This window comes from Halichoerus grypus, chromosome 7 (assembly GCF_964656455.1).
Source record: "Halichoerus grypus chromosome 7, mHalGry1.hap1.1, whole genome shotgun sequence".
In the NCBI taxonomy this organism is placed as follows: Eukaryota; Metazoa; Chordata; class Mammalia; order Carnivora; family Phocidae; genus Halichoerus; species Halichoerus grypus.
This window is the reverse complement of record NC_135718.1, coordinates 86372250-86398337: the sequence shown is the minus strand read 5'-3', so window position 1 is coordinate 86398337 and position 26088 is coordinate 86372250. Positions and strand designations below refer to the sequence as shown.

At 55.1% G+C, this 26088-nt stretch overlaps 1 protein-coding gene across 2 annotated transcripts in view; it reads right to left on the bottom strand.

The window, feature by feature from the left end:
• CNIH3 (cornichon family AMPA receptor auxiliary protein 3) overlaps positions 1–26088 on the bottom strand; it is a 305955-nt gene that overhangs the window by 36325 nt on the left and 243542 nt on the right. The window contains exon 8 of one of the 2 annotated variants that reach the window (XM_078077831.1): positions 10419–11301. The exons of the other annotated variant lie outside the window; for it this stretch is intronic. Within the exon in view, the coding sequence (XP_077933957.1) occupies positions 11289–11301 (13 nt within the window). The 3' untranslated portion in view covers positions 10419–11288. Of the gene's footprint in view, positions 1–10418; positions 11302–26088 lie in introns of those variants that run through there. 2 annotated transcript variants of the gene reach the window in all.

Sequence of the window (26088 nt, the reverse complement as noted above, 5' to 3'; positions counted from 1 at the left end):
CAAAAGCGCCAAAAACATCAGCCGTTCAACATGACAAAGCAGATCACTCAGAGGGAAGGCAAGTTTCTTCCTCCCCACTCAGGAAATGCTCCCACCGAGGGGGGCAGGGGAGGCCCCACCTGTCACCCTAAGTCTCCAGAGAACTCCAAATATTTTCCGCTAGGAGTCATTCCGGGGACTAATCACAACTTCGTGCTTTGGTGTCGAACCCAGACACATAACTAGAACACCAAGGGCCACTGTGGAGGTGAAGAAGCAGGTCTGCGAGTTTGTGGACAACCCGCCCTGGGGAGGTGGGGTCCCGGCCTCCCGGGGCCCAGGTGGGACTTTGCAGCCGCCTGGGCGGAGGGTGGCCTCGGCACGGTCGCCCCCAACACTCACCTGCAGGTCTGCTGACCTTCCCGGGAACCTTCAGCCCCGTGGCAGGGGAGAAGGACCGGAGAGAGACCCATCACGAGCAGCCCCCCCGACCCAGCCCCGCCGACGGGTCTCCCAGCTGCACTCCTGCACGTGGACCGAGACCCCACCATTAACTCCCACACTGACACTGTGACTTGGTGGGGCCTGGGGGTCACAGGAAGCATCTAAAGGCCCCCGGAGGGACACGATCAGAATTGTCCCCTTGAGAAGGTCCCTCTGGTCTCAGCGGAGAAGGGCTTGGTGGAGGGTGGACAGGAATTCAGGGAACCTGCTGGAAAATCAGCCTCCTACCGCCCTCCCGGGGGGACCGCAGAGCCACCTGTGACCCCACCTGCTATGACAAACTACGCCACTGTGAGCAGGCAAGCTGCAGGTTCTCCCACTCGCGGCAGCCCACGCCTTCCACAGGCTCAGCGGGAGGCAGAGTGCCGCAGGTCAGCAGGGCAGCTGGGTTTAGATGCTGAGCTCCGCGTGCTCCTACGGGGAGATGGCAAGAGTACCCTGGTGGGGCGCCTCGCACCGCTCCTGTCTCAGGACACAGGCTTCCTGTCTCACTGGTCACGGCCAGCGCTGCCTACATTCATCACTGAGCACCCTGCTGGCCTCGTGCACGGTACCCAGGACGGGCGAGGCCCTCACTGTGCATGTTAGCTCCTCCCAGGGACAGCACAGACATGCATGCGACGCCCGCAGACGGCTAAGGGTCCCCACTCCTGCCAGCCAGGTCTGAACCTGGGGCTCAGACCTGTCTTGTCTGGGGGCTGTGCAGTAGGGCACCCGTGGGCACCTGTTTGCCCCAGGGAGCCGGCGAGGGAGGGAACAGCCTGCAGGCTGTGACCCGGGGGGACAGGTGCAGAGGCTGGGGCTCAGGACCGTTGCTGCAGGGAGGGTACAGGTTCCCGGGGCTTCCCTGCCACCCAGGAGCAGGCACGCTGACCAGAACAGGGGCAGGGCACTGTCCTCCCTCTGCTTGGGACTGGGCGGCCCCAGCTGCGTGAAGTCTGCGGGGCAGGCAGCAACGCCCTCCTCTTGAGGGTGGGCAGCTTGGTGGGTCCCACCCCCCGACACAGGTGTTGGCCCTTGGGGGGGCTCCAAGCCTCAAGGGCAACCAGGGAGGAAGAGACAGCTTCTGCGGGTTCTCGTGAGCGCCTCCCCAGAACCTCCAGGAAGAGCTGGTGACGTCTTAAATAAGGCTGAGGTCTTCCTTGTGCTGCTGGAGACACAGACGGGGAAATCACATCCTGCTACTCTCCCTCATGGGGAAATGAGGCCTGGGGGAAGCTCGGCTCCTCCGGGAGAGCCAAGAGCCGCACGACGATGCTCCACCGACAAGACCTACACAGGACTCTCCCAGGTCCCCTGGCGTGGGAGAGGGCCAAGCGTGGGGAGGCCTGGTGCCCCTTCTCAAGAGGACCAGCCTCCATCACCCACCGTGTCATGCTCTGCAACGTTCAGTGGACAAAGACTTACGCGGGGGCGCCTGCACGCAGGGAGGGGCCGGCAGCAGGGAGCCGGACAGGGGACTGGGTTCCAGCAGGTCCCCGGGCGAGGTTGACCTGCACCTCCACGGGGTCAGCACGTCCACGCGGTCCACGTCGGATCGGCACGTCCACGCGGTCGATGTCGGGTCGGCACATCCACGCGGTCCACGTCGGGTCGGCACATCCACGCGGTCCACGTCAGGTCGGCACGTCCACGGTCCACAGGGTCAGCACGTCCACGCAGTCCACGTCGGATCAGCACGTCCACGCAGTCGATGTCAGGTCGGCACGTCCACACGGTCGACATCAGGTCGGCCCGTTCACGCAGTCCACGTCGGGTCGGCATGTCCACGCAGGTCAAAGATGCAGAAATCCCACGTGCTGATGGAGGAGCGTTGGGTCTAGGAGTTTGGGTGCCTCAGTCCGTCTTCCCAGGAAGTCCGCATCTAAATAAGAGCCACGGGTGTCGAAAGGAAGGGGACCATCCTGAACTCCGTTCCAAGGCTGGAAGGAGATGCAGTTCGCACTTTCTGGGTTTCCAGAAGCCCCGGCTGGCTGCTGAGGCCCCCCGGTGAGGAGGCCATTGTGTCGCAGGACCCGGGAACACACAGAGCCCTGTGTCTGCAGGACAGGGGACTGCTGTGGACCGAATGTCGGGTCCCCCCAGATCCACACGTTAGAATCCTAACCGCAGCACCACGGCATGAGGGGGCAGGGCCTCCAGGAGGGGATTCGTCCTTCCAAGACCAGGAAGAGCCCCCCTCTGCCCTTCGAGGACCCCACACGGAGACGGCCCTCCGCAAACCACGAAGAGGGTCCCCAGCAGACAGCCACCTGCCCGCACATTGAGCTTGGACTCCCCGGCATCCAGAAATGAATGAGAAGCCAGTGCTTGTTGTGCAAGCCATGCAGGCCGTGGTGGTCTGTCCAGCCGCCGGAGCTGCCTGAGGGGGGCTGGGGGGGGGGACACGGGCGGCTCCGGAAGCGGGTCCTGACATCCCTTGAGATTTCCAGGACTTCGCCCTCTCAGGTGGGCAGCTCCAGACGTGTGGGGTGCAGGAACATAAAACCCAACCAGGGGACGCACCACCCCAAGCCCACAGAGATGCGCGTGGGCATCTGGACTCTGCATTTGAACAGGTTCGCCTCCGGGTAATTCTGATGCGAATGATCCAGAGACCGAGTTTGAGAAACAGTAAAATGCAATGTGCGGTTTCCAGACTTTTCTGAGGAGGACCTGGTGAGAAACCAATGTCCTGGTCCAAAACACAAGCCCTTCGGGAGTGGACGAACAGAGAGAGGCTTCTGGGGCTCAGCTACTTTGCGCTGTTTTTATGCATCCCATTTCTTAAATGCTGCCCCTTACCAACTAGATGCTTTGCAAACCACATCCTGGGGGAAACCGGCAACACTGAAGAGAGGATTTCCCGGCTTTCCTCCCTCCTCTTTACAGTAAAACCCCAATTAGCCGTCCCCACCCAAGACAGCTGCACGCTCTCTGCTGGGATTAGGAACTCATCGCGATGAACTCCCAGCGAGGTTTTGTTTCTGCCACGGGATATGTGGTTTGACCTTGAAGAACCCTGGGCCCTGATACTGGACAAAGCCAGCCGGGAGCTGCGGTGCAGCCCTCCGTAGTTGACTCCTGGGGGTCGAGAGCCCTCCCGTGCCCAGCGGAGCACCTCGGCGAGCGGGCTCAGAGCAAGAGCCGAGGCCCCCAGCGAGCTGCACCCGTGGGGTTGGAGCCCAGATCCTGAGGAGGAGGAGGAGGGACTGCCTGCAGGGGTGCGTCCTGTCTTCTCTGAGGGACACCCGGCGGAATGGGGCAGACCCAGCAGGTGGACGGACTGTGCGCATCTGTCACACTCTCTGGGCCCGCGAGACCTCAGGGAGTGAATGAGCTCACCCAGCGCCTGACCGAGTGGCTTTTTGCTCCATTAGAGAACCCCTTTGCATTTGCAATAAGAGGAAAAACAGCCTCAAATGGAATGGCAGGAGCTGAGTTGGAGGGGGCAGCGTGCGCCCCTGACCTGTGGGTTACATTTTATTTCTCACTTAATCTGACAGAACTTCCATCTTACAGGTGGAAAGGTCAGGTCGTCCTGTAATTTAGAAGCTAAATCTGGACTGAGAACAAAGCTACCTGATCCCTCCCCCGGGGTGTCCCCAGGCCCCTCCCGGGACGCACCACCCAGACAGAAAGAGGAGCCCAGGACCCAGCTCGGGCTCCCCAACTGCTCCCTGCTCTCCTTCCACGGGGAGCATGCGTGAGAAGGGCTGTGTGTGGCACCTGCCTCCCTCCCTACGCGGGGCTCTGTGAGTCTGGGCAGGGCAGTGAGCACGTGCGACACAGCCACTCACCCCCCGGCCCCGAGTGCAGTCACAGAAGGTTATCCCCCGTCTCCAGTGCGTCTGCACCACCACCACCCTGCCATCGGGCTCCCTGGTCAGAGCTGTTGCCCATCCTGCCCGGTCAGGGCGAGGGCAGCGCACAGCTGTCCCTTCCCGGTCGCCCGGTCGCGCCAACACTGCAATCCAAGAGCCAGCGCGTGACGACAGGGCCCGGCAGGCGGCAGGGCCATCCAGCCCCGGTGTGGTCACACAACGACCACGTGCCCTCTGCACCAGCAGGCCTTACTGAAGCCCCACAGAAGCCCCCTGGGCGCCCAGCTGACGTGGTTATTTTGGTGCTTTGCCGCAAATAACTGCTTATTCTTCGGGCTACATTTCGAACTGTCATGAACGTTTGCATCTAGGACCACATGCTTAGTAGTCCCAAACTACTGGCATCAATACAAGTGAGTTGGAAAAAATTCAGGAATTCTGTTTATAATCTAAGATGAATCCAGTGGAGTGTCCTTCAGCTCCACGTGCTAGGGGTATAACACAAAACCGCGAGCACGTGAGCACACACAGCTTCAAGCCGCAGCAAGGAACGAGAGAGAGAGAGACCCGGCCCCCAGGGCAGGCTGCGGCCGACCCCGGAGCAGAATTACACCGGCCGTGTATGAAGAGTGCCTCGCCCACCCGACCTCAGCAGCAGGGGAGCCGAACAATTCTGTGACGGGGACGTTACCTGCATTTACAAACTTTCATAGGCTCCACAGCGAGTACCGTAGATTTAAACACACTGCCTCCCAGGCACTGGGCCCGCCTTCCCATGTGCGCTCTTGACCCCATCCCTCGGGCTCCTGGCAACACCAAAAGGGACGGGGATAGGAAAGAGCTAGAAGGGCGTCCCCTTCTCGTCGGCTGTCTTGGTCCCCCAAATGCAGCTTCACGTGTGGCTTCGACGGACAACCCTCACCTTCCTGCTTTTCGAGGCTCACACTGTCTAGTGTCCCGCCTGGCCTGGGCCGAAAGCTCGCTGCGTGCAGAGTGGAATCCTTGCAGCCTGAGCTCCATCAGCATGGGAGCACATGGTGCCTTGCACGGGCCCTCCGCACTTTGCCCTTGTGAATGCCCTCCTCCGTGAAAAAGTATTAAAAATTATATTTTGCAACCATCTGCTGTAGAGACAAATAGAACCCAGGCTGGATTTGCTATTACACATTCTTTCATTATTAGTAGTATATTCTATTTTCCTTTTGACTTTAAGAGAAATTTAAATGAAAACGTTTTTGCAGACTCTGGAAGTGGGCCTCAGGCCCTGAGCTTGCTGCACCTGATGGGTGAGAAGTCCCTGGGTTACAACTAGCTGGGTGACCCTGAGCAGGTCAGACCTCCTCCTCTGCAAAGCTAGCCTGCCCGCTCCTCTGCGCGAGCATGGATCCCGGGGGAGACCAGCAGAGCCCGCCGCTGTGGCCCGATCTGGGCAGGGGCTGCAGTGTGGCATTGGGCCAGTGCCCTGGGTGGGGACAGACGCCAGAAGGGGCTCAGCTGGCCAAGCCAGGTGCACGTGCACGCACACACACACACAGTGCACCAAGTCACGGTCACCAGGAGCCAGCAGACCTCGGTGCCCCAACATTACACAGCCCACGGTGCAGTTCACATGCTCTGAGCCTATGTCCCAGTGCAGCAGACCTCACAACGGAGTTCCTAAACAAAACTAACACCAGACTCATTTCCACCTGCATCATTTCAACTGGTACTTGTTTCTCGGGCCTCTGATCTTCCAGCTGGGCCACCTGTGTTCCCACCTCTCTCGATGTTGCTTCACGTCGGTGTTTGCTTCACGTTGGTGTTTAAATTTGGCATCTAGGCTCTACATCAGGCGCTTCCCCAGGCCCATGAACCTGCCACTCCTTGGCTCATGCAACGTCAAGGTGGGCCGCCAGGTAGCTCTGGCTGCACGTGGCCCGATACCCTGGCCTCCGTTGAGGAGGCGCTCGAGTGTGGACGGCCTGCAGACCGGGCGCTCTGGCAGTGAGCAGCCCCAGACCAGCAGCCACTTTCTGGAGAATGCTTGCATCCACGCTGGTCCCCTGGGGAGGCGTGCAGCTGTATCCTTGGTGAACCGCGCCTCCCAGGGCTCAGGGCTGAGCGAAACAGGCAAAGCATAAAGAGTATCCAAGGTCGGCTGTCTTGTGTGAGAAAGCAGGGCCGGAACTATGCGTACCTGCTCATTTGTGCAAGAAGCAAACACAGGAAGGGCAATCAGAAAAAATAAAGAGATTGGTTGCCTGGGATGGGAGGAGGTAGAAAGGTTGTGGCAGTGGGGGTAGCCCCTCTCTGAGCACACTTCCTATGTAGTTCTGACTTGAGAATTGTGTTGGTGTCTCAGGTCATGACAGACTGGGATGGGGGATTTAAAATAGAATTACAAACAGAAACAGTATTTCAAATGAGCAAAATCACTAGACTTAGAGGGGACAGGGATGCAGAGTACAGAACTACCGTCAGTGACTTTGGAGTGATGTATTTTAAGTCAATGAATGGTGTACTCCAGGGTGATTTGTTTTCGCAGTGGGATGGGTCACCCGTTCTAAAACTCCTGTAGCCATGTTCTAGCACCTAGCAGATAAGCAAACACATTGCACACAGTGGGAGAGGTTTCTCACTGTTGGAGAAGAAACCCATAGATAAGAAAAGGTGGGGAGGCTCCCGTGACCCGTGTGGTGTTGGAGGGGAATGGAGGTCAGTGTGAACTTGCACACACACGTGGATGTGGACATAGATGTGTACCGGTGGACACGTACGTAAGCCACGTCCTAGCTCCTCACCGACGAGGCTCGCAAACGGTGACACCAGAGAGGGCAAACCAATGAGCGTACCTAGTGTCTAGCCCTTCAGTCCTTTCTTTCTCTGTCTTTTTATTTTTTTAGAGAGTGGGGGCTGGGTGGGGGAAACAGAGGGAGAAGGAGAGAGAATCTTAAGCAGATTCTATGCCAAGCACAGAGCCCGACTTGGGGCTCAGTCCCACGACCCCAAGATCATGACCTGAGCCGAAACCAAGAGTCGGACGCTCAACCGACTGAGCCACCCAGGCGCCCCTAGACCTTGATTTCTAAGTCCATTTTCCAATCAGAGAACCAGGTCTTGGAGAAATGGAGAGTTCCAGGGCTGGGGCACGGATGGCGTCGATAAGCCTGGAGCATCCTGTGATACCAGAAAGCAAGGAGGCGCTGCAGACACGACGAGGGCCAAAGGACAGAGGGGCCAGCTGCAAGAGGCTCCGCCGGCCAAACATGCGGCAATTTGAGCCACAAAATCACAATGGGTTACATCCAACAGAACAAAAGAGCCCATGAATCCATACCAACATAAACTAATAGAAAGGGGGAGGAAAAGCTCTTCCAAGTCATAAAAGGAGCACAGACGATGGGCGTGGAAAACCCCACTCGGAAACCAGCACAGTAGTGACCGTGTCAGGCTAGAGCCATTCTAAGAGATGAATGTAGGAGAAGAAAGCATGAGAAACAGGCCATTTACATAGTTTCAAAGTATTTACCCACAAAACCTTCACTAATTAGAAAGGAAAAACAGGTTAACTTCACAACGGAGAAATCTGGCGCACACCACTGAGATCACACAACCAAAGTGACCATCACTTGTAATAAAAACAGACATAAACGCAGTGCGTGATCGTGAGTTAGGAAAGGATGCGCGGGGGACACTTGGGAAACTTTGAATCCGGTCTTCCAGAAAAATCAGAGGAATGTTGGTTCGTTACTTCTGTGACTGCACTGGTTATGTAAGAGAAGGCCCCTGTGTTTAGGAAATAAACACTAAAATACAGAGAGCTCAATACTTTCAAACGTTTCAGAAAAATAATTGTGTGTGTACGTGTGTGTGTTTGTGTGTATGTGTGTCTGTGTGTGCGTATGCATGTCTCTGTGTATGTGGGTGTCCGTGTGTGTCTGTGTGCGTGTCCACATATGAGTGTGTGTGTGTGTCCATGTGTGCATGTTTCTGTGTGCATGTCTGTGTCCTCATGTCTCTGTGTGCACATCTCTGTGTGTGCATGTCCGTGTGTGTGCGTGTCTCTGTGCGTGCATGTCCGTGTGTGTGCATGTCTCTGTGTGTGCGTGTCTCTGTGTGTGCACGTCTGTGTGTGCGCATGTCTCTGTGTGTGCATGTCCATGTGTGTGCGTGTCTCTGTGTGTGCACGTCTGTGTGTGTGCGTGCATGTCTCTGTGTGTGCATGTCCGTGTGTGTCCATGTATGAGTGTCTGTGTGTGTCCGTGTGTGTGCACGTCTGTGTGTGCGCATGTCTCTGTGTGTGCATGTCCGTGTGTGCACATGTCCGTGTGTGTGCGTCTCTGTGTGTGCACGTCTGTGTGTGCGCGTGCATGTCTCTGTGTGTGCATGTCCATGTGTGTGTCCATGTATGAGTGTCTGTGTGTGTCCGTGTGTGTGCACGTCCATGTGTGTGCATGTCTCTGTGTGTGCATGTCCGTGTGTGCACATGTCCGTGTTCGTGTACGTCCATGCCTGTGCATGTGTGTAGGTAGAGATCAAATGATTAAGCAGGTGGTAAAATGTTAACATTTAGGGAATCTAAGTAAAATCTATATGGACATTCTTTGTCCTATGTCTTCTCCAAGTCTGAAATTATTTCAAAATAAACAGTTTAAAAAATCCAGGATGAACATTAGCCGCTCATATTCACAACAAAATGCACCCTTCTGAAGTGTTACAACTCAAATCAACTGGAATGCAACTTCTAGACTGACAAACAGCACGTAACACGGTTTTAAGCCTGATGCATGATGTAAGAGATCATCTGGGTGGTTTTTCTGGGACACTTGCCACTTTTATGTTGTTAAGTTTGGTGATGATAAATTCTAGAATGTTTCTGTCAAGATGCAGGGAATCATAGAGCGGGACACCCTTTTGCTGAGAAGCTGTATTATAAACATTTCTGATTTTCTGTATTTATATGTGATGTTCTGACATCCTAAAATGCCTTTCTGGCTGGGGAGCCAATTCTTGGAGTCAGCCGAGGGCTCCACGTGCCTCTGATCTGCAAACTGACCACACGGAGCCGAGGACACGGCACTCCTCTGTCTCGATCATCCCGGGCCCAGGGACCAGGCGAACGGGGAAGGACACCCGCGTAGCCCCCAGCCTGCTGGTGTCATTATTCAAACTGGCCGGAACGTAGCCATTCGGCGGCCCTGCCTCTCCCTGTGGCCTGAGCCTTCCCTTCGCTCCTGACCACCTGGGGTCTCCACGTGGCCCTTCGAGCCTGCATGCCTGGGCCTCCAGCACCTGGGCCTCTCCTTAGCCTCATCTCAGGGCTGCACTGGGCTGACCATCTCGTGAAGGAACACGCTGTCTTACGGCGGCTGCACCCAGGGAGCACAAGGCAGAAAGCCCCCGGTCTCATGAGGAACACAGGATGCGCGGGGACAGCCCGGAGGCCCTTGCGGGGCTCCCTGCTGGCTCCCGGGCTCTGCTGCCTGGGGGGAGCACAGGCTGTGCCTGGCAGTTGGAGCCTGCCCTTCGCGGCTTGCCCGGATTTGCACACGGGCGCCGGGCCCCAGGGCAGAACTGTTCCCTGCACTCCAGCCTTCCTCTGGTTTTTGTTTGTTCCATCAACCAGAGACCCCGTAGCCCCGCGTCGCTCCCTCGTCTTCCCTGGGGTTTCCCCGGAAGCCCTTCCCCCATGGAGCCCGTCTTCAGGCCCCCACTAACCGCACCGCCACACTGTGAGCCTCAATGGGGCTGAAGGACATACACAGACCACCCGGCCCTATTACACTCTGGGTGTTCTGGGATCTGTCCTACCGTCCTACCCGTAAACCTCCAGAGCCAGGCCCCAGCCAGGCCCAACGCTCAGATTTCTCCGCTAACATGCAGACGCCCATCCGTCACTTCTCTGCAGGACAGACTGGCCCCAGACTGGGAGGCTCAGACCGCTAACCATTTCTCACGGTCCTGTGAGCTGACCGGTCTTGCTGGGATGCACTTGGACCCCTGCGTCCAGTCAGTCGGCAGCCAGGGTGCCTCTCCACATCCTCTTCTCGGTCAGACATTTTCAGAGGCAGGGGCTGCCAAGCTCCTGGGGCAGGAAGGACCCTTCCCCCAAGTGTGGTGCCAGCACCTGGGGGCAGGTGTGCTGGGAGGAGGGGTGAGGGGAGAGCCGGGCCAGGCGGGAGGACACGGGCAGGTCAAGAGTGGGAATGAGCAGGAGGCTCTCCCTATGGAGTGTTATTCCAGGAAAAGGGACAGGCTGATCACACCCACTCTGCATCCCCACCTCCTGCCTCTGTTTACCTGCCATCCTCCGAGGGGCAGGATGAGGAACCGCGGCCCCACCCCTGGGGTCGGCAGAGCTGGCAAAGGGGGACTGAGGCCCTGCAGCCAGACCTCCTCCGCCCTGCCCGGGATGCCCAGACAACACGTGAGGAGAGGGGCTGGGGGTTCAGAGGAGCCCCGAGGAGGCCACCCGCCCGGATGGTGACTCCTCCCTTCTCTGTCTTCCTGCTGCTCGGGGTCCTGGACCCCACAGGATATCAGCAAACCTTCTCGAGCATTCACGGAGCCCTCCATATCATAATCCACTTCATCCTCCCAAAGACACCATGCGGCGGGTACGGTCACCGGCCCCACTGCCCAAGAAGAAGTCACTTGCCAGAGGCCACAGAGCTGGGGGCAGCAGAGCTGGGCCAAACCCTCTCTTTTACCGCACGGCCTTCTTCTCAGCAATAAGGGCTCTCGGTCTCCCTGACGTTGTTAGGAGCCTCAAATGCATCATCTGTGGACGGAGGACGACGTGCGTACACAGGCTATGGAGGTTAATGGCGTGCAGACTCGCTTGCAGGTCACTGATGTGCTCCTGGGGTCTTTTCCATGGAGGCCTCCCCCAGATGCACCCAGATGCATCTCGTGCGAGATGCTGGGCCCTGCAGCCTTTTTTGCGGGCTCTGCACACAGACAGGCTTGCTGGCTCTGGGCCTCTACTTAGTCTCAATGTTACTCCTTCCATCAGGTAAACTCCTAGCAAGTGGGACTGCAAAAAAAAAAAACAAAACAAAATTTCTTTTGGGTCCAGCGTGGTGCTGTTCCAGGGTCTTACCCTTAGTTTACCGACACAGTTTTGGCCGAGGCTGAATGCAGCAGCCTCTGCAGTGTTTCTCCCCGTAACGGCGGGCGGGACGGCTGGCTTGGTCCGCCGCCCCGTGCCAGCACCAGAGGGCCCTCCGTGGCTCGCACGCCTCCCACGGAGCTGGGTGGGACGGGGCGGGATGCGGGGGGGCGGACAGTAATGCCAAGTACCGACTATGGGCCAGGCTCCCGGCGCTTGGCGCTGAGAAACCGCAGTGGGGAAAGTCTGTGAGCCTGTGAGCGGATGGCATTTCACGGATACAACCCCGCCGGAGGGACGCCGCCTCCTTCTCACCCACGGAGAGGTGACAGAGGAGTGGAGGTGGCACCCGATTTCTTCCAGAAGGTCTCTACCTGACGGTCATGACCTCAGCTGGAGCAAATGCAGTTAGGCGGTCAGAACTCACGTTTATTCTAACCGGCTGGACTGGACGGAATTATCAGAGTGCGGAGGGGGAAGGGCACGTGGGGCGACTATTGTGTGTTTAATTTACACATGCGTGCACGCGCACGCACACTGGGTCACACTGCATTCCTTATTGTGGATCACGTCCAAAACATGTGCAAGCCACCGGCTTGTCCAAATCCCAACCTTCCCTTCTACTTTCTATGTTGCCTCCTCAGAGAAAGAGATTTCCCAAAGTTTTCTAAGCCTCCCGGAAACGTTCATGAGCATTCCTGGCCCCATCACACAGTGGGTGGTGCTGCGGGGCTGAGGCCATGGGCACGTGCCCCGCCCTCCCTGCGGGCGGAGGAAAGATGCCCGGGAGAAGCCCCATGGCAACCAGCAAGAGAGGATGGAGATCATCTAATTTTTGATATCACTCAATAATCAAATGGTGGCAAATGATACAGGAAAAAGGACAGATGACACCACCTAACACACTTGAGCACCAGAACCATGATACCGTGCCAACCCAGAACCCTCAAGGGTGTTAAGCTGTAGCCACCAAGACTCAAGGTGGCGGGCACAGGATGACATCTCCAGTTTCCAAGGCCTTCTGTGGTCCTTCCACCTGAGACCAGCCTCCTCACCTGGCATCTGTGAGCCACCTCTGAGCGGCTCCTCTTGTGTCTGGAGGACAGCGTGGGATGGAGAGAGGTGATGGGTGGGTCTGCGGAAACAGCCCCGCTCTGCCAACCAGGGGGCGGGGTCCGGTCCCAGCTCTGACCCTCCGCACACAGGGACCTGAACAAGTCACTTAGTCTGTGAGCACCAGGGTCTCCCCCTCCAATGGAAATAAAAAGGATTTGCATTATTTTTTCCATTTATTTATTTACTTGAAAAAGAGAGACAGAGTGCACACGAGTGGCGGGAGGGGCAGAGGGAGAGAGAATCTCAAGCAATCTCTCCACTGAATGGGGAGCCCAACGTGGGGCTCGATCTCACGACCCTGAGATCATGACCTGAGCTGAAATCAAGAGTCAGACACTCAACCGACTGAGCCGCCCAGGCGCCCTTAAGGATTTGCTTTATTTACAGGTTTAAGAAGATTAGTGAAGATCTCACAACCAAACCGTGTGCCGTAAACTCAGTTTAGATTCAAAGATGTGCAAAGGCCAGAAGTGAAGGGATGGAAAAGATCTTTCACCCAAACGGAGATCAGGAAGGTGGGATGGTTATACTTACATCAGAGAAAATGGATTTAAGTCAAACACTGTCACAAGAGACAAAGAAAGACATTGTATAATGATAAAGGGCCAGGGCGCCTGGGTGGCTCAGTTGGTTAAGCGACTGCCTTCGGCTCAGGTCATGATCCTGGAGTCCTGGGATCGAGTCCCGCATCGGGCTCCCTGCTCTGCAGGGAGTCTGCTCCTCCCTCTGACCCTCCCCCCTCTCATGTGCTCTCTCTCTCATTCTCTCTCTCTCAAATAAATAAATAAAATCTTTAAAAAAAAAAAAAAAAAATGATAAAGGGCCAATCCACCAGGGAGAGTCAACTGTTATAAAGACATATCGGAGGCACACATGGACAGAACTGAAGGGAGAAGCAGTCCCATCGCAGCAGGAGACTTCACGACCCAAGTGTCATTAAAGGATAGAACGTCCAGAAGAAGATCCACAAGGAAAGCGAGGACTCGAACAACACTGGACCACGTGCCCCTGACAGGTGCATATGCAGAGCCTCCCCCCAATGGCACACTCATCTCTCTCTGGAACCAGCCACACGTTAGATCACAAAATAAGTTCTGATGCATAGGAAGATGGAGACTCTACCAAGTACCTCCTCTGACCATAACAGAATGAAACTAGAAATCAAGGGCACACGGAAGAATGGGAAATTCACAAATAGGCAGACATTAAACCAACACCTACTGAAAAAGAAGACTGCAAGTAATGCCCTAACTTTAGCTGGAAAAGGACCAACTAAGTCCAACGTTGGCAGAAGAAAGGCACGACAAGGTCTATGGAATCCCCCACCTGGTCCCTTCTTCTTTCAGTAGGGCTCTTCCCCTGTCTTTTTTTTTTTTTTTTTTTTTTAAGATTTTATTCATTTATTTGACAGAGAGAGACACAGCGAGAGAGGGAACCAAGCAGGGGGAGTGGGAGAGGGAGAAGCAGGCTTCCCGCGGAGCAGGGAGCCCGATGCGGGGCTTGATCCCAGGACCCCGGGATCATGACCTGAGCCGAAGGCAGACACTTAACAACTGAGCCACCCAGGTGCCCCTTCCCTCCTCTTTTTACTGTAACATCTTGTTTTATTTGAGACTCTTTTATTCACAAATAACTGAAACCAATTGGAACCAGTTTAACCAAAGCAAAAAAAAAAAAGAAGGAGGAGGAGGAGGAGGAGGAAGAGGGAGAAGAAGGAGGCAGCCAATGTGCCAAGAGCTCAGAAGCATCTCACAGATGGCAAGGCAGAGGCAGAGCCAGGCTCGGGGCACCCGTGGCACCTGACCCCCGAACCAGCAAGCTGTCCGGACCCGGAGCACAGCTCTCGGTCTGTCTCTGGGGTCACGCGCATCACGCCTCAGTCCACCTTCCCGCCCCTGCACTCGGATGCTGCCTACTCCCCCGAGTTAGGGCAGCCCCACCGTGGTGCCAGCACCTCTCGGACAGGCGGGCACTTGCTCCCTCCCTGATCCCGGGCGGAGGCAGTCTGATTGGCACGCGGGGGTCGGGGGTCCACTCCCGTCCAACCAACTCTCTTTTGTGCATCTTCCTGCTGGAGAACTGGACCCTCTCCTCAGAAACATGAACATACGTGCATTTTTGCACATAATTTCAGGAGGTTCATGGATCCTCTGAGGCAGAATGGTGAGCCGGGGACCCCAGGGGAGGAATCCCGGGTCAGGAGAGGTTTATGGCTTTACCTCTTTTGTCCGCGAAGGAAGTGAGTCAATAATATAATGTGCACAAAGTGAGTGTTCACCTCCCAGAGGCACGTCTTCGCGCCCGATGGCAAAGAGCTGTTTGGATACAAACACGGCAACAGCAATGATAGTTCACCTCCACTTCCCCGCGGACTGTGGCACCCCCACGTCCTGACAAACCGTTCCCATGCATCTCCCCCAGCACAGCGCCCGCCTGCTGCGTCAGCAAGCAGCGCTCCCCTGGGGCTGTGAGGCTGCATCTCACGCTGCGGCCCCCGACTCGTCCTCCTGAATGCAGAAGGATCCTCACCTCCTTTCCTTCCCTATTTGCCAGCTGGACGTGTGAGCTGTAGACCCCGCGTGTCACAGCCATGACTCCCCGGACGGGGCCCTTCCTACCACGCTGCCCCAAGCTGCGTGCTTCTGCCGGGAGTCTGACACGAGGCAGAAAAACCCAGAACCGTAGCTCCAGCTGACCTGAGGGAGGGAGAGCTATGATGTCAGTTCACGCCACTGCGAAGTCCCAAGTCAGGAGAGCTGAGATCAGGTCCAGCTGTATCCAGGGACTGCAGAAGGTCACGCAGACCATGCCAGCTGCACCTGCCTCTCTGTCGGCCTCATCCCAGACAGGACCTAGCCACAGCGAGCCCCCGCCGGCTCTGGACTTATATGCTCCTTTTAGCCAGCATCCCCAGCAGGAGACTCAAATCACGTGTGGTCCCCCACGCCCATCTCTCCAATGAGGGAGATGGGAGACCCTCACAGGCCAGATCGGGTCCCATGCTTGTCCTGGACCCGGTCCCCACGACTGCCAGTGGGTTTTCCGACCAGAACCTCATAGAGTGAAAGGGGGTCTTCAAAGGAAATTCAGGGGCATCGTCAGAAGAATGACTGATGAGCAGTAGGCAGGAAAGGCCCGTTACCTCACCCCTGTTCTCAGAATCACAGTTTTATGGCATCTTTCACATCCCAGAGCAAAAACAGCTACATTAAAGCTCAGCATCAACTCTGGGGGGGGGGGGAGTCTCTCCACTCAGTGGACCCCAAAACCCCTGGATGCACAGAGGGACCAACGATGGAACAGAAGTAGAAATCTGCGCTGTCCGTGGCTCACACCCCGGACAAGAACGCGGGTTTGTTTCCAGACTTTGGTCCTTATGACTGCATTATCACCTCAACAGGAATTTTACGTACGTGCGCCTAAGCCTCGCAATCCTGACTCACAGAGCAAGGCCATCACTCAGAACTACAGACAGTTCGAGGGACTATCGAGGCCACCTAGAACTTGTTTTGCTAGAATCCCACACAAGGGACTCTGACCAAGCACACAGTAGGCCCGTTTTTTCTCATCGTGCAAGAACTTGGGCTGCATCGTCTCATCCCTGAGCTTAGGAGGAAGCGCTTGGGTTTGCTTCCTAAGCCCCATTTAACACGAGCACTCGCGCTGCCTGCCGCACAGTCAGCTCCAAAAAGCATTGAAGATCGTGTGTGTGAACGTACTTTGAAAACTATGAAGTACAATTCAAGAGCAAGCTATTATTATTATTATTAAATTACAAAGTTACTTATTAAATCATTGAACAGTTACTTCCTAGATGTGTACTGTCTTTCGAACATCATGGCATTTTCTCGGGCTATGAAAATGAGTACGGTCTCCAGGAGCTCACTCTGTAGCAGGGAGCAGACTCGTGAAGAAGTAATTGCCGTGCGGTGGGGCCAGAGGTGGGCGCAGAGGTCCAGGAGCACCCAGGTCGCTCGGGAGCACTCCCCAGGAGCGAGGGCATGGGAAGAAGCATCCAAGGGTGGGAGTCATCCTGCCGGCTAGAGCAGGGACAGAACAGACGGACGTGCCGCCCAAGACACAATGTGAACAAAGACCGAGCGTGGACAAGCCCATGCCAGGTGGCAATTCGTCCGAAACTTCCTGGCGGTTTGCTGGCTTATCTGCTTCTAGCTTGTGCACCCGTCAGTCTGTTTCCTGCTCTTTATTGGACTTGCTGCCACTTTAAACAACACTGAGGCTCAGTGTTCCTTGTCCCTGAACGTTTGCTGCCGCCCACCGTTCACTCCTTACCTCCTTCTTCCTCTTGTTTTTAATATTTCCTTCCTCTTTCCTCCGAAGACTCTGTGCCCATTTTGTCCAGTCTGCTTTAAGGGGAAAACCCAATTTTTTAAACTGGCTGCAGAACCAAACACCCACCAATGGCTGTCTTTACGTTTGCGACTTAACAGCCCAAGGCAGCTAAAACTTTCCTAACTGTGCTTATTTACTGAAAAGAAATCAGTGTTGGGCACCTGGGGGGCTCAGCCAGTGAGGAGTCCGACTCTGGATTTCGGCTCAGGTCGTGATCTTAGGGTCGTGGGATCGAGCCCCACGTCGGGCTCCTCAGTCTGTGGGGAGTCTGCTGGACATTCCCTCTCTCCCTCTGCCTCTGTTCCTTCTCTCTCTCTCTCTCAAAAATAAATAAATCAATCATCTTAAAAAAAAAAAAAAGAAGAAGTCAATGTCATGGAGCTACTTCTCTCCAAGTAGGGCGGAGCAGTACCCCACAGAAGCAGGTCTACTGAACAGTTAGCTTCCCCCAAACAGGAGGACACTCACAGTGTCCATCATGACCATTCATCGAGCGTGGTTTCCAGGCCACACAGGCTTAGCCGTGAGCGAGACTCAGGGCTCACCAACCACGGTGTCCCAGCAAAAATTCTCTACGTTTCTCCTTCACAACCGAGATGTGAATTCTCTGCCTCAGTCTCTCCATCCACAAAACCGGGACTTGCTCCCGCTACAGGCGTCCAGAAGAAGAAAGCGGTGTGGATCCTGCTGCCTGCCATGACCCACGTGTCGTCTCCAGGTAGGGGAGACACAGCCTGGTCCATGTGGATGGCTGGGCCCGCCAAGCCTCTTCACGGTGGCGAGGCAGCCAGCACGTGAACGGGCTTAGCTGCACAAACGCAGCCAGCAGTCCGGCCCGCCCGGGGGCACCGGGGCAGGTCCCCGCGCGTCAGAAGACCGAAGTGCTTGGAGTTCATCCTGCACGATGTTTATTCTGTCAGGTGAGGAACGGTGAAAACTGAGAGTGTGGATCCGAAAACAGAAACAGAGCAATTTGCAGATGGAAAGCGAGTGTCTCCCCTTCGATAACCTTCCCCATCCAATCCGGAGAGAGGCAAGCCACAGTGCCCGGCACTTGACGTAGTTGATCGCTAGTGAAGAAGAAAACACAAAGCAAGCGTGCTCCAGCCGCCCCCCGCCCATGGTCACTCGGTGGGGGCCCCGACACCGCAGCACCCCCCCTGCTGCTGCTGACATTTTCACGGCTCACACGGGGGGACAGGCAAGGTTGGACGTGCGGATTCAGTAATGAGGTGCGACTGCCCTCAGGGTGGGAGGAAGCGAGGGGCTGGATGTCCCTCGGCAGCGCCCAGCCCACCGGACGCTCATCGTCCACTCTTCCTTCAACAAGCGGCCGTGGAGGGCCGTAAGGAGTCTACTCCAGCAGTACGAGGGATGAGGGAGCCACCCGGGAAAGAGGAGGCGCCACCTCCAGGGAGCAGGTGAGGCAGCAGGAGAGGCCGAGGGCATGTCCCCGGTGGTGAATGAGGGAGACCCCAGGTGAGGCTGCGCAGCCGGCCCACAGGCCAACCCCGGCACGTCGGAGGAGGGAAGAGGAGGCGGGACGCTGGCCAGGAGACAAAGTTGAACGCCTGATGTGTGTGAGTGTATTGAAAGGTTTACATAACTGGGAGAGGGTCCACAATTGCGACAAGTTAGCGATAAAGCACTTTAAAGCCTAAGCAAAGGAGACCATGATTAGCTCCCGCCCCAAAACTTCCCAATAGCTATGTCACGAAGGAGAGGTGACTGGTTCCACTGGTGAACAGGGTTCGCATGGTCGTAGTGATGTGAACCCTGACTATGGAGTGGGTCAAAATCACCCTAAAACGATCTCGGGAGGTTGCAGAGAAGGGAAGCTTTGTGAGCAGGGGTGGGGAAGCCTCACGTTCTCGTCTTCCGTGGAAGGAGGTCAGACACTGAGACAGCAAGACACAGCGATGCAAGGCCGACATCGAGAGACGGGGCGACCCTGGCCAGAAAAGCCAGAGGAGCTGGAAATAGTCGTCTCTGAGCTGGGAGAAGCGGAGGGAGGGAACAGAGGAACACCATGGTTTTGCAGCCCGCCGGGGATCTCGGACTTCCCCATCCCTGTGCTTATGGAGCGTGGAGAGAAATAAGATGTTAGACAAACAAAATAAAAGAAACCTTTGGAGTCTCAAAGCTGTATTTATCGTGAGTCAGTCTATGAGATAAAATACGGAAATCCCATTAAATCTGAATCTCAGATGAGCATCAAATTTTTAAAAATTTAATTTGATTTTTTGGCAAGAAAAATTGTGTATATTAAAGGTGTACGACATGATGTTTTGATCTATGTATCCCTTGTGGAATGATCACCACCATCAACTCCTCCACCATCAACTCCACACACATTTTCTGCGTGTGAGAGAGAACCCTAGCTAATTTCAGGCGTACAAGTCAGTACTATCCACTATCATCACTGCGCTGTTCATCAGATCCCAGAACTCGTTCATCCTGCATGACGAAACTCTGTACCCTTGGCCGGCGTCTCCCCATTCCCCACCCCAACCCCTGACCCCACCGTCCCACTCTCCGTTTTCACGACTCTGACTTTCTTAGATTCCACATATCAGTGAGATCATGCAGGATCAAACAAGTTTTTCGTATAAGTTACGTCCCAAATATTTCATGGGACATAACTTATACTAAAAAGTTATTCATTGCTTATCTGAAATTTAAATTTAACTTTAATTGGCTAAACCTGGCAATGAGTATATCGTATTACCAGCTACCTTGTTCAATATAGTACAGGGGACAGTTTGTAAAGAACCACAGAAGAAATTTCTTTAAGGTTTCAGAAAGAGGGGCGCCCGGGTGGCTCAGTTGGTTAAGTGTCTGCCTTCGGCTTGGGTCCTGATCCTGGAGTCCAGGGATCGAGTCCTGCGTCGGGCTCCCTGCTCAGCGGGGAGTCTGCTTCTCCCTCTGCCCTTCGCCCTTCTTGTGCTCTCTCCCACTCTCTCATTCTCTCTCTCAAATAAATAAATAAATAAATCTTGAAAAAAAAAAAAAAAAAGGTTCCAGAAAGAGTTTGTATTATCTTCTGAGCAATGAGTTCATCTTTTCCTTCTGGTGACGACGAACCGTGTAGAAGAATTGGTCCGGACCAGAGATTTGTTAGGAACATGTCGTCATTCTGAGGACATCTGCCCGCTGGTCTAAACCTGACAGAACCACCACGAAGTCCCTGCTTGGACAGCCCGTAGACGAAGAGGAGAACAGCTACATCAACCCAACAGGCGAACTTTACTATTAAAAGAAAATACAAAAACTCAATAAACAGCAATAACCGAAGCAAACGTCCTAATTTTCTAAGCCAGGCCCTTCCTGATGTTCTCAAGAAGCATCCGGAGCCGGCCAACACCCTCAGACGGCCCGCAAGCCCATCAGGCCCTGGAGCCCCTCGTTCGGCAGGAAGCCCCCCGCCCACCACTGACCACTCATTAGGATGCCGGATTCTGCCTCTTTCTCTCTGTAGGAAGAGAGTGTCTGTCCCTGAGGTGGTGACATCCTCAGCTGCCGGAGAAGCGGGATACATTACCCCCTGTTTGACGTGCCCTGCAGCCACTCAACAGCAACAGAGTGGGGAGCTAGGAACGAAGGGGGGAGAAAGTTGTCACTTTGCGCTTTCGGTTCTGCTCAGAAGCTCTCCTCCCGCCGGCTTCCTGCGTGACAAGGCAAAATGAAGCCCCACGGCAGTCACGGTTAGGGGCTCCACCTCCTGGTGACGGGCATCAGGAAGGGATGAGCATTTCTGCGAAGCTCCCTGCAAAGGCTACGGGGCATAGTGTCTGGGTTAGAGGGCTCTGTCTGGGCTCAGAAGGGCCTGGGGACTAAACCTGACCGAACCACTTACTTACTAGCTGGGTTTGCCTTGGGCAAGTAGCCTCCTTAAGCCTTTGCCTTCTCATCTGTAAAATCGGTATGATGAGTCCATCTTTCCCCAAGTTTACTGTGAGGACTATATATTATGCTGAATGGTGCTTGGCATTGAATAAAGACTCACTGAATGTTCTTATTGACCTGCAAACCCAGCCCTCTGAGCTGTGTGGCCTCCCCTCCGCCTCAGCCCCGTGGAGGGCAGCTAAATGATCAACCTTACACGCGGTGGGAAGACAGGTGGGATACCTCTACTCTGGAGGGAGTGCTGGTTCCAGGCCTCGGCGCAGCTGGGTATGGCAGGAAGCTTCCATGCAAGAAGAACACAGCCGTGGGGTGGCCGCTGGGCAGCCCCCAGGGCAGCACCTGCCTCCTGGAATGCACCTGGCAGTACACAGGTGCGCCCTTCCTTTCTGAACCAGCGACTTGCTCATGTGACACAGGTGAGACTTAGTGGCCTAGGCGGCCTCCCAGAGCTCGTGGCAAGAGTTCTTCTGGGGCACCTGCTTGGAGCATCGTCAGGGTGGAATGGCTGAGGGGTCAGCAGAGGGCTCCCCACTCTAGGGGAAAGGGTGCAGCAAGAAAGGACAGGCTTATTTCAGATCCTCTTGGTCAATTCACCCCGAAGGCTTACTCCAGATCCTCTTGGTCACTTCACCCCGAGCGTCCAAGGCCGTTTCCTTGTGGCTAGGACATTACATCTTGTGGCAAGAACTATGATTTGCCACTCTACTCTCCATTCACCCCTTCTGCCTTGTTGATAGAATCCCTCATTTTTTGCTGGGCACATGGGCCCAAAGACCAGTTTCCCCCTTCTCCTTGCAGTGAGCTGTAGCCATGGGGCTAAGTGCTGGCTGGTTAGATGGAAGCAGAGTGCTCTGTAGCAGCTTCCAGGAAACTACCCTAAAAGACAGCTGACTTTGTCACTTTGCCACCTTCTCTCTTATTCTTGCAGACTAGATGGTGGATGTGATGGCTGGAGGCTAAGCAGCCTTTTTGGGGCAGAAGCCAAATACTGAAGGAGGAAGAGGTGGGAAGAAGGAGCCTGGAGCCTGGGTCCTCGAGGCTACAAATGGCCACATTAGCTCTGCACGACTTCCCTCTGACTTCTTCTATGGCGGAGAGAACTATTTTGTTGAAGCCACTTTTGTTTATCTATTTACTTCTGTTACATACATTCAGGACCTGACCCTAACAGATCCATCTTCTAACTCAGAAAGAATCCTTATAGTCGTCACACAACAGGAGAAAAGACTATCTGGATGGTAATAGGACCAAACAGTTCTCATCCCAGACAATCAGAATTTTTTTTTCCTATTTTTAAATTACTTTGCTATTGTTTTTGTTTTTTCTTCTTTTTCTTTCCTTGTCTTCCTTTCTGTACTTTTTCCCCTCTTTTTTTTTTTTTGCATGCCCATTCATAACACCAGACAAAATCTCCCTTGGCTCCACCCCCTTTTCTTTTTGATTCTATTCCTGAAAGGCCTGCTATCTGCCTGGGGATAAATGCTTTCTGACTTTGTTTTAATCTTTGAATTGCCTCCACGTGAAGGACTTCTCATAGATTCCAATGTAAATTAGGGGTTGTTCTGTATCTTTTGTCCCCGTCCTTGCCATGGATGTGCCAGCTTTCTGGGGCCCGTGTCCAGTGGCTCAGAGGAAGGACACTCACCCTGCAAGCCACTCAGGCCGCACGGCTGGTTGCTGATCAATCGCACACCTGCAACTGTCCCCACCACTGAGCGCACAACAGCCTCCCGGCCTGAGAAGTCTTCTTCTCTCGGTCATTCTGAGGCTCCGTCAGTTCATCCTGGCTGGTTTTCACAGCGGGCTACATCAGCTACGTCTGGTCCACAGCTGCTAGTTACTCTAACTCAGCACCATTACGGCAGTCCTGGTTACGAGCCCGTGTCTTCCATCTCTGTCCCCGAGAAATCAAGTCCAGCCCAAAGGAATCTTGTCACACTTGAGCTTTCCCACCTCCTTCTGTGGGATTTCACGGGGGAAATTTCACGTCTTGGGAAGCCTGATGGTCTCCCATCCTACACACGTGTCTGCACTTCAACCTCCATGTGTCAGGGTTTGGGGCCATGGGGGAGGGGTTTGAGGACCCTGATGACAGGAATCACCTATCCGATCCCACATCCCGCCAGCCCACCCAGACCCACCAGATCAGAACCTGCAGGGGAGGGGCCTGGCAGTGAGGAAAATGCTGACCTCGATCTTCATGAGCAAGGCCAGCACAGATGCGGCTGAGGCTTTGGAGTTAGCAGACCTGACAACCCTGTCTCGGGCAAGCGAGTTAACATCGGAGTGCCTCAGTTTCGAGATCTCTCAGATTGGGGGGGTGGGAGTCCCATCACTGGGGAATAGGGTCTACGCGACAAGGCAAAATGGTGCTCAGCCAGCACACAGCACCACCAGCATGATTACGGTGACAGTGATTTTCTCGAGGCCAAAGAGGACTTTGAACTTCACCCAGGGGCTGCATTTCCCCTAACTTCACACTACTGGGAGCTGCTGAGGCGGCAGCCAGCAGGAGACGGGAGGTGGCGCAGAGTCCTGCCACACAGTCCGGCCCAGGAGGCCGGCCTCTCGGCCACATTAGTGTCTAAGGCATGGGCTCATGTTTGTCTGTGAAGTGCTTTCAACTCTGTGGGCAGGTAGTTCCTCTGCAGGGGATCACATGGGGTACTGCCCGGCTCAAGCAGCAACCCCATATTCACGTGATATCTTCAGACAAACCAGTTCTCAGTTCAGGTCTCCCACAAACCCCGATGGAAGGTGTTTGTCCTAAATCATCTCCAGGGTTCTGCCTGGGCCTTCCTGCCGAGGGGCCACAGGGACCTCCTCAGGCCTGGCCTAAAGCCTTCATGGCCTTGATCCCTCTCTCCACACACCCGCTGAGGCCCCGATGCGGGACTGGGCTCAGAAGGTGGGGGAACTCTGGGGAGCCGGGCGGGTCCTTTCCTCCTAGAATAACACAGAGACTCTAAGTGGACCCAAACGTGGTCCTTTGGCCTCTCCTCATCTCCTGGCTGGACCTGTCCACACACTGACAGTAGGAGTGTTTTGCAGCGAAGAGATGACCTTGGGGATGCTTGGCTGATGCGAGGCCCTCCACCGAAAGCCCCAGATCCAGCAAAACATTAGGGGTGGGCGGGGAGGCTATGGGTGACACTGACGGAGATGTCACTTCAGGGTTCTTTAAACCTTGAGCCGAAGGCTGTCCTACCCCCATAAGGCTCTTTTGGCCCCTCGGGCAGAAGCAGGGAAAGTTTGTATTTTAGGCTTTGCATCCACGCGGTCTGTGTGGCAGGTCAGCTCCGCCCGTAGAGAACGGATGGGCCCCCACCAGCAGGCTGAGGGGCAGTAACACCGTGGAGACGTCGCACACGAGGCTCTTTCCTGCCTGTGCCCCACGCTCTCCTCCACGCCCCCACAGTGCACGCGTAGCGTGAGCGCGCATCCCGTAAACCAGATGTCAGCTGAGGCCACACGCAGACACAAGCCTGCGTCCCACCCCGTCTCTCCAGGGGCAGTGAGCGTGCCCTGTTCTGCCGAAGTGGCTTGTTTACAAATCATCTTCCATCCCGATTCCACACCACATCCTGCCTGGGCCCTTCCTTAGCTCACACGCCCCAGCGCACACAGACGCGCACACCCAGCCATCCAGAAATCCGCGTTCGGCCGACTTTCCCTGTGGGGAAATGGATGTTGCGTTTACACTGAAACCATTTAAACTATTTAACATCAGACATGTGAGCCTTATTCTCAAAATTCCTTTGGCCACTTTCTCTTTAAGTTGGAGCCTCCTACCCTCTTGCTTGGCTTGCTGTCTTCTGGAAACTTCTGCCGCTTTGTTAGCGAAGCAGTTCAGCCCTCAGGTCATCCCGTCTCCACGCCCAGCAGATGCGCCATCTGCTCTTCCTCGCACCCACCAGCCCCTGCCAGAGGAGGGGCGTAACTCAGAACACCATCATCTCGAAACTACCCTCCCCTTTAATATCAAAAGCCGCTCTACAGTTTTAGCTTCAAATGACATCTTTTCTCTATTATGTAAGTTACAAACCACTCTGTTTGCTAAGACATGTTTTACTCTGAGCAACCAAAGTGAACTCTAACATAACTAGGAGCGGGGGCCCATTGCACACATCCCAGGGCTTGCTGGGAAGATGGTTTCTGAGGCAGATGCGACCGGACAGCTTGGTCTCTGTTCTCTAGCTCAGCCTGTCGCCCCGTGCGTCTCTGTCCCACGCCGGGCTCCAGAGACAGTGATGCACTCTAAGTGTCTGGCCGCCTCCTGACTCTGGGAGCCTGAGCACAGAGACTGGCAGCCTCTCACAAACCCAGACCATGGGAGGCGAGTCCCAAAACAGGGGTGCCGTGCTCCCCTCAAAAACGAACAAACAGGGGCGCCTGGGTGGCTTAGTCATTAAGCATCTGCCTTCGGCTCAGGTCATGATCCCAGGGTCCTGGGATCGAGCCCCGCATCGGGCTCCCTGCTCTGCGGGGGGCCTGCTTCTCCCTCTCCCACTCCCCCTGCTTGTGTTCCCTCTCTCGCTGTCTCTCTCTCTGTCAAATAAATAAATAAAATCTTTAAAAACAAACGAACAAACAGCAGACATCCACTCTGCTGTGTTTCCAAGCAAAGGCTTCTCAGCCGAGAGGACAGATCACTGATCAGAACGTCTAAAATTGTGTAAGAGGCAAATTATAAGGACATCCAAACTTGGCCGTTAGACGCCTCTCTCTCTCTCTCTTTTTTAAAGATTTATTTATTTATTTTAGAGAGAGAGAGAGAGCGTGTGCGAGCAAAGGGAGGGGCAGAGGGAGAGAGAATCTCAAGCAGACTGTGTCCTGAGCGCGGAGCCCAACATGGGGCTCGATCCCATGACCCTGAGATCATAACAGGAGCCGAAACCAAGGGTTGGCCATTTAACCAAGTGAGCCACCCAGGCGCCCTGCTGCTTCTCACTTTCCTGGCGCTGGCTAAGGTAGCATTTCTAAGCTATAGATACAACTCGTACTGAACCCCCAGCTCCTGCCATAGTCTGGCTCCTGTAGGCTCATCTCTTCACGATAGCCCCACAGACCGCAGGTGTGGCTTTACTCCTCAGATGCAGCCATTGTGGTTTGTGCTGGAGGTGGGATGTGAAATCGGTCCTTACTGCTTCAAGCCCACTCCGCGACGGAGGCCTGAGGTCTCTTGATTGTGCGGGTCACCTGCATACCCCAGACCCGTCTGTCCCAAAGTGTCTTGATTGTGTGGGTCACCTGCATACCCCAGACCTGTCTGTCCCGAAGAACCACAGCCCTCCCCCCACCTGCGTATGCAGAAGCCAGCCCTGTGAGGCCCCCCAG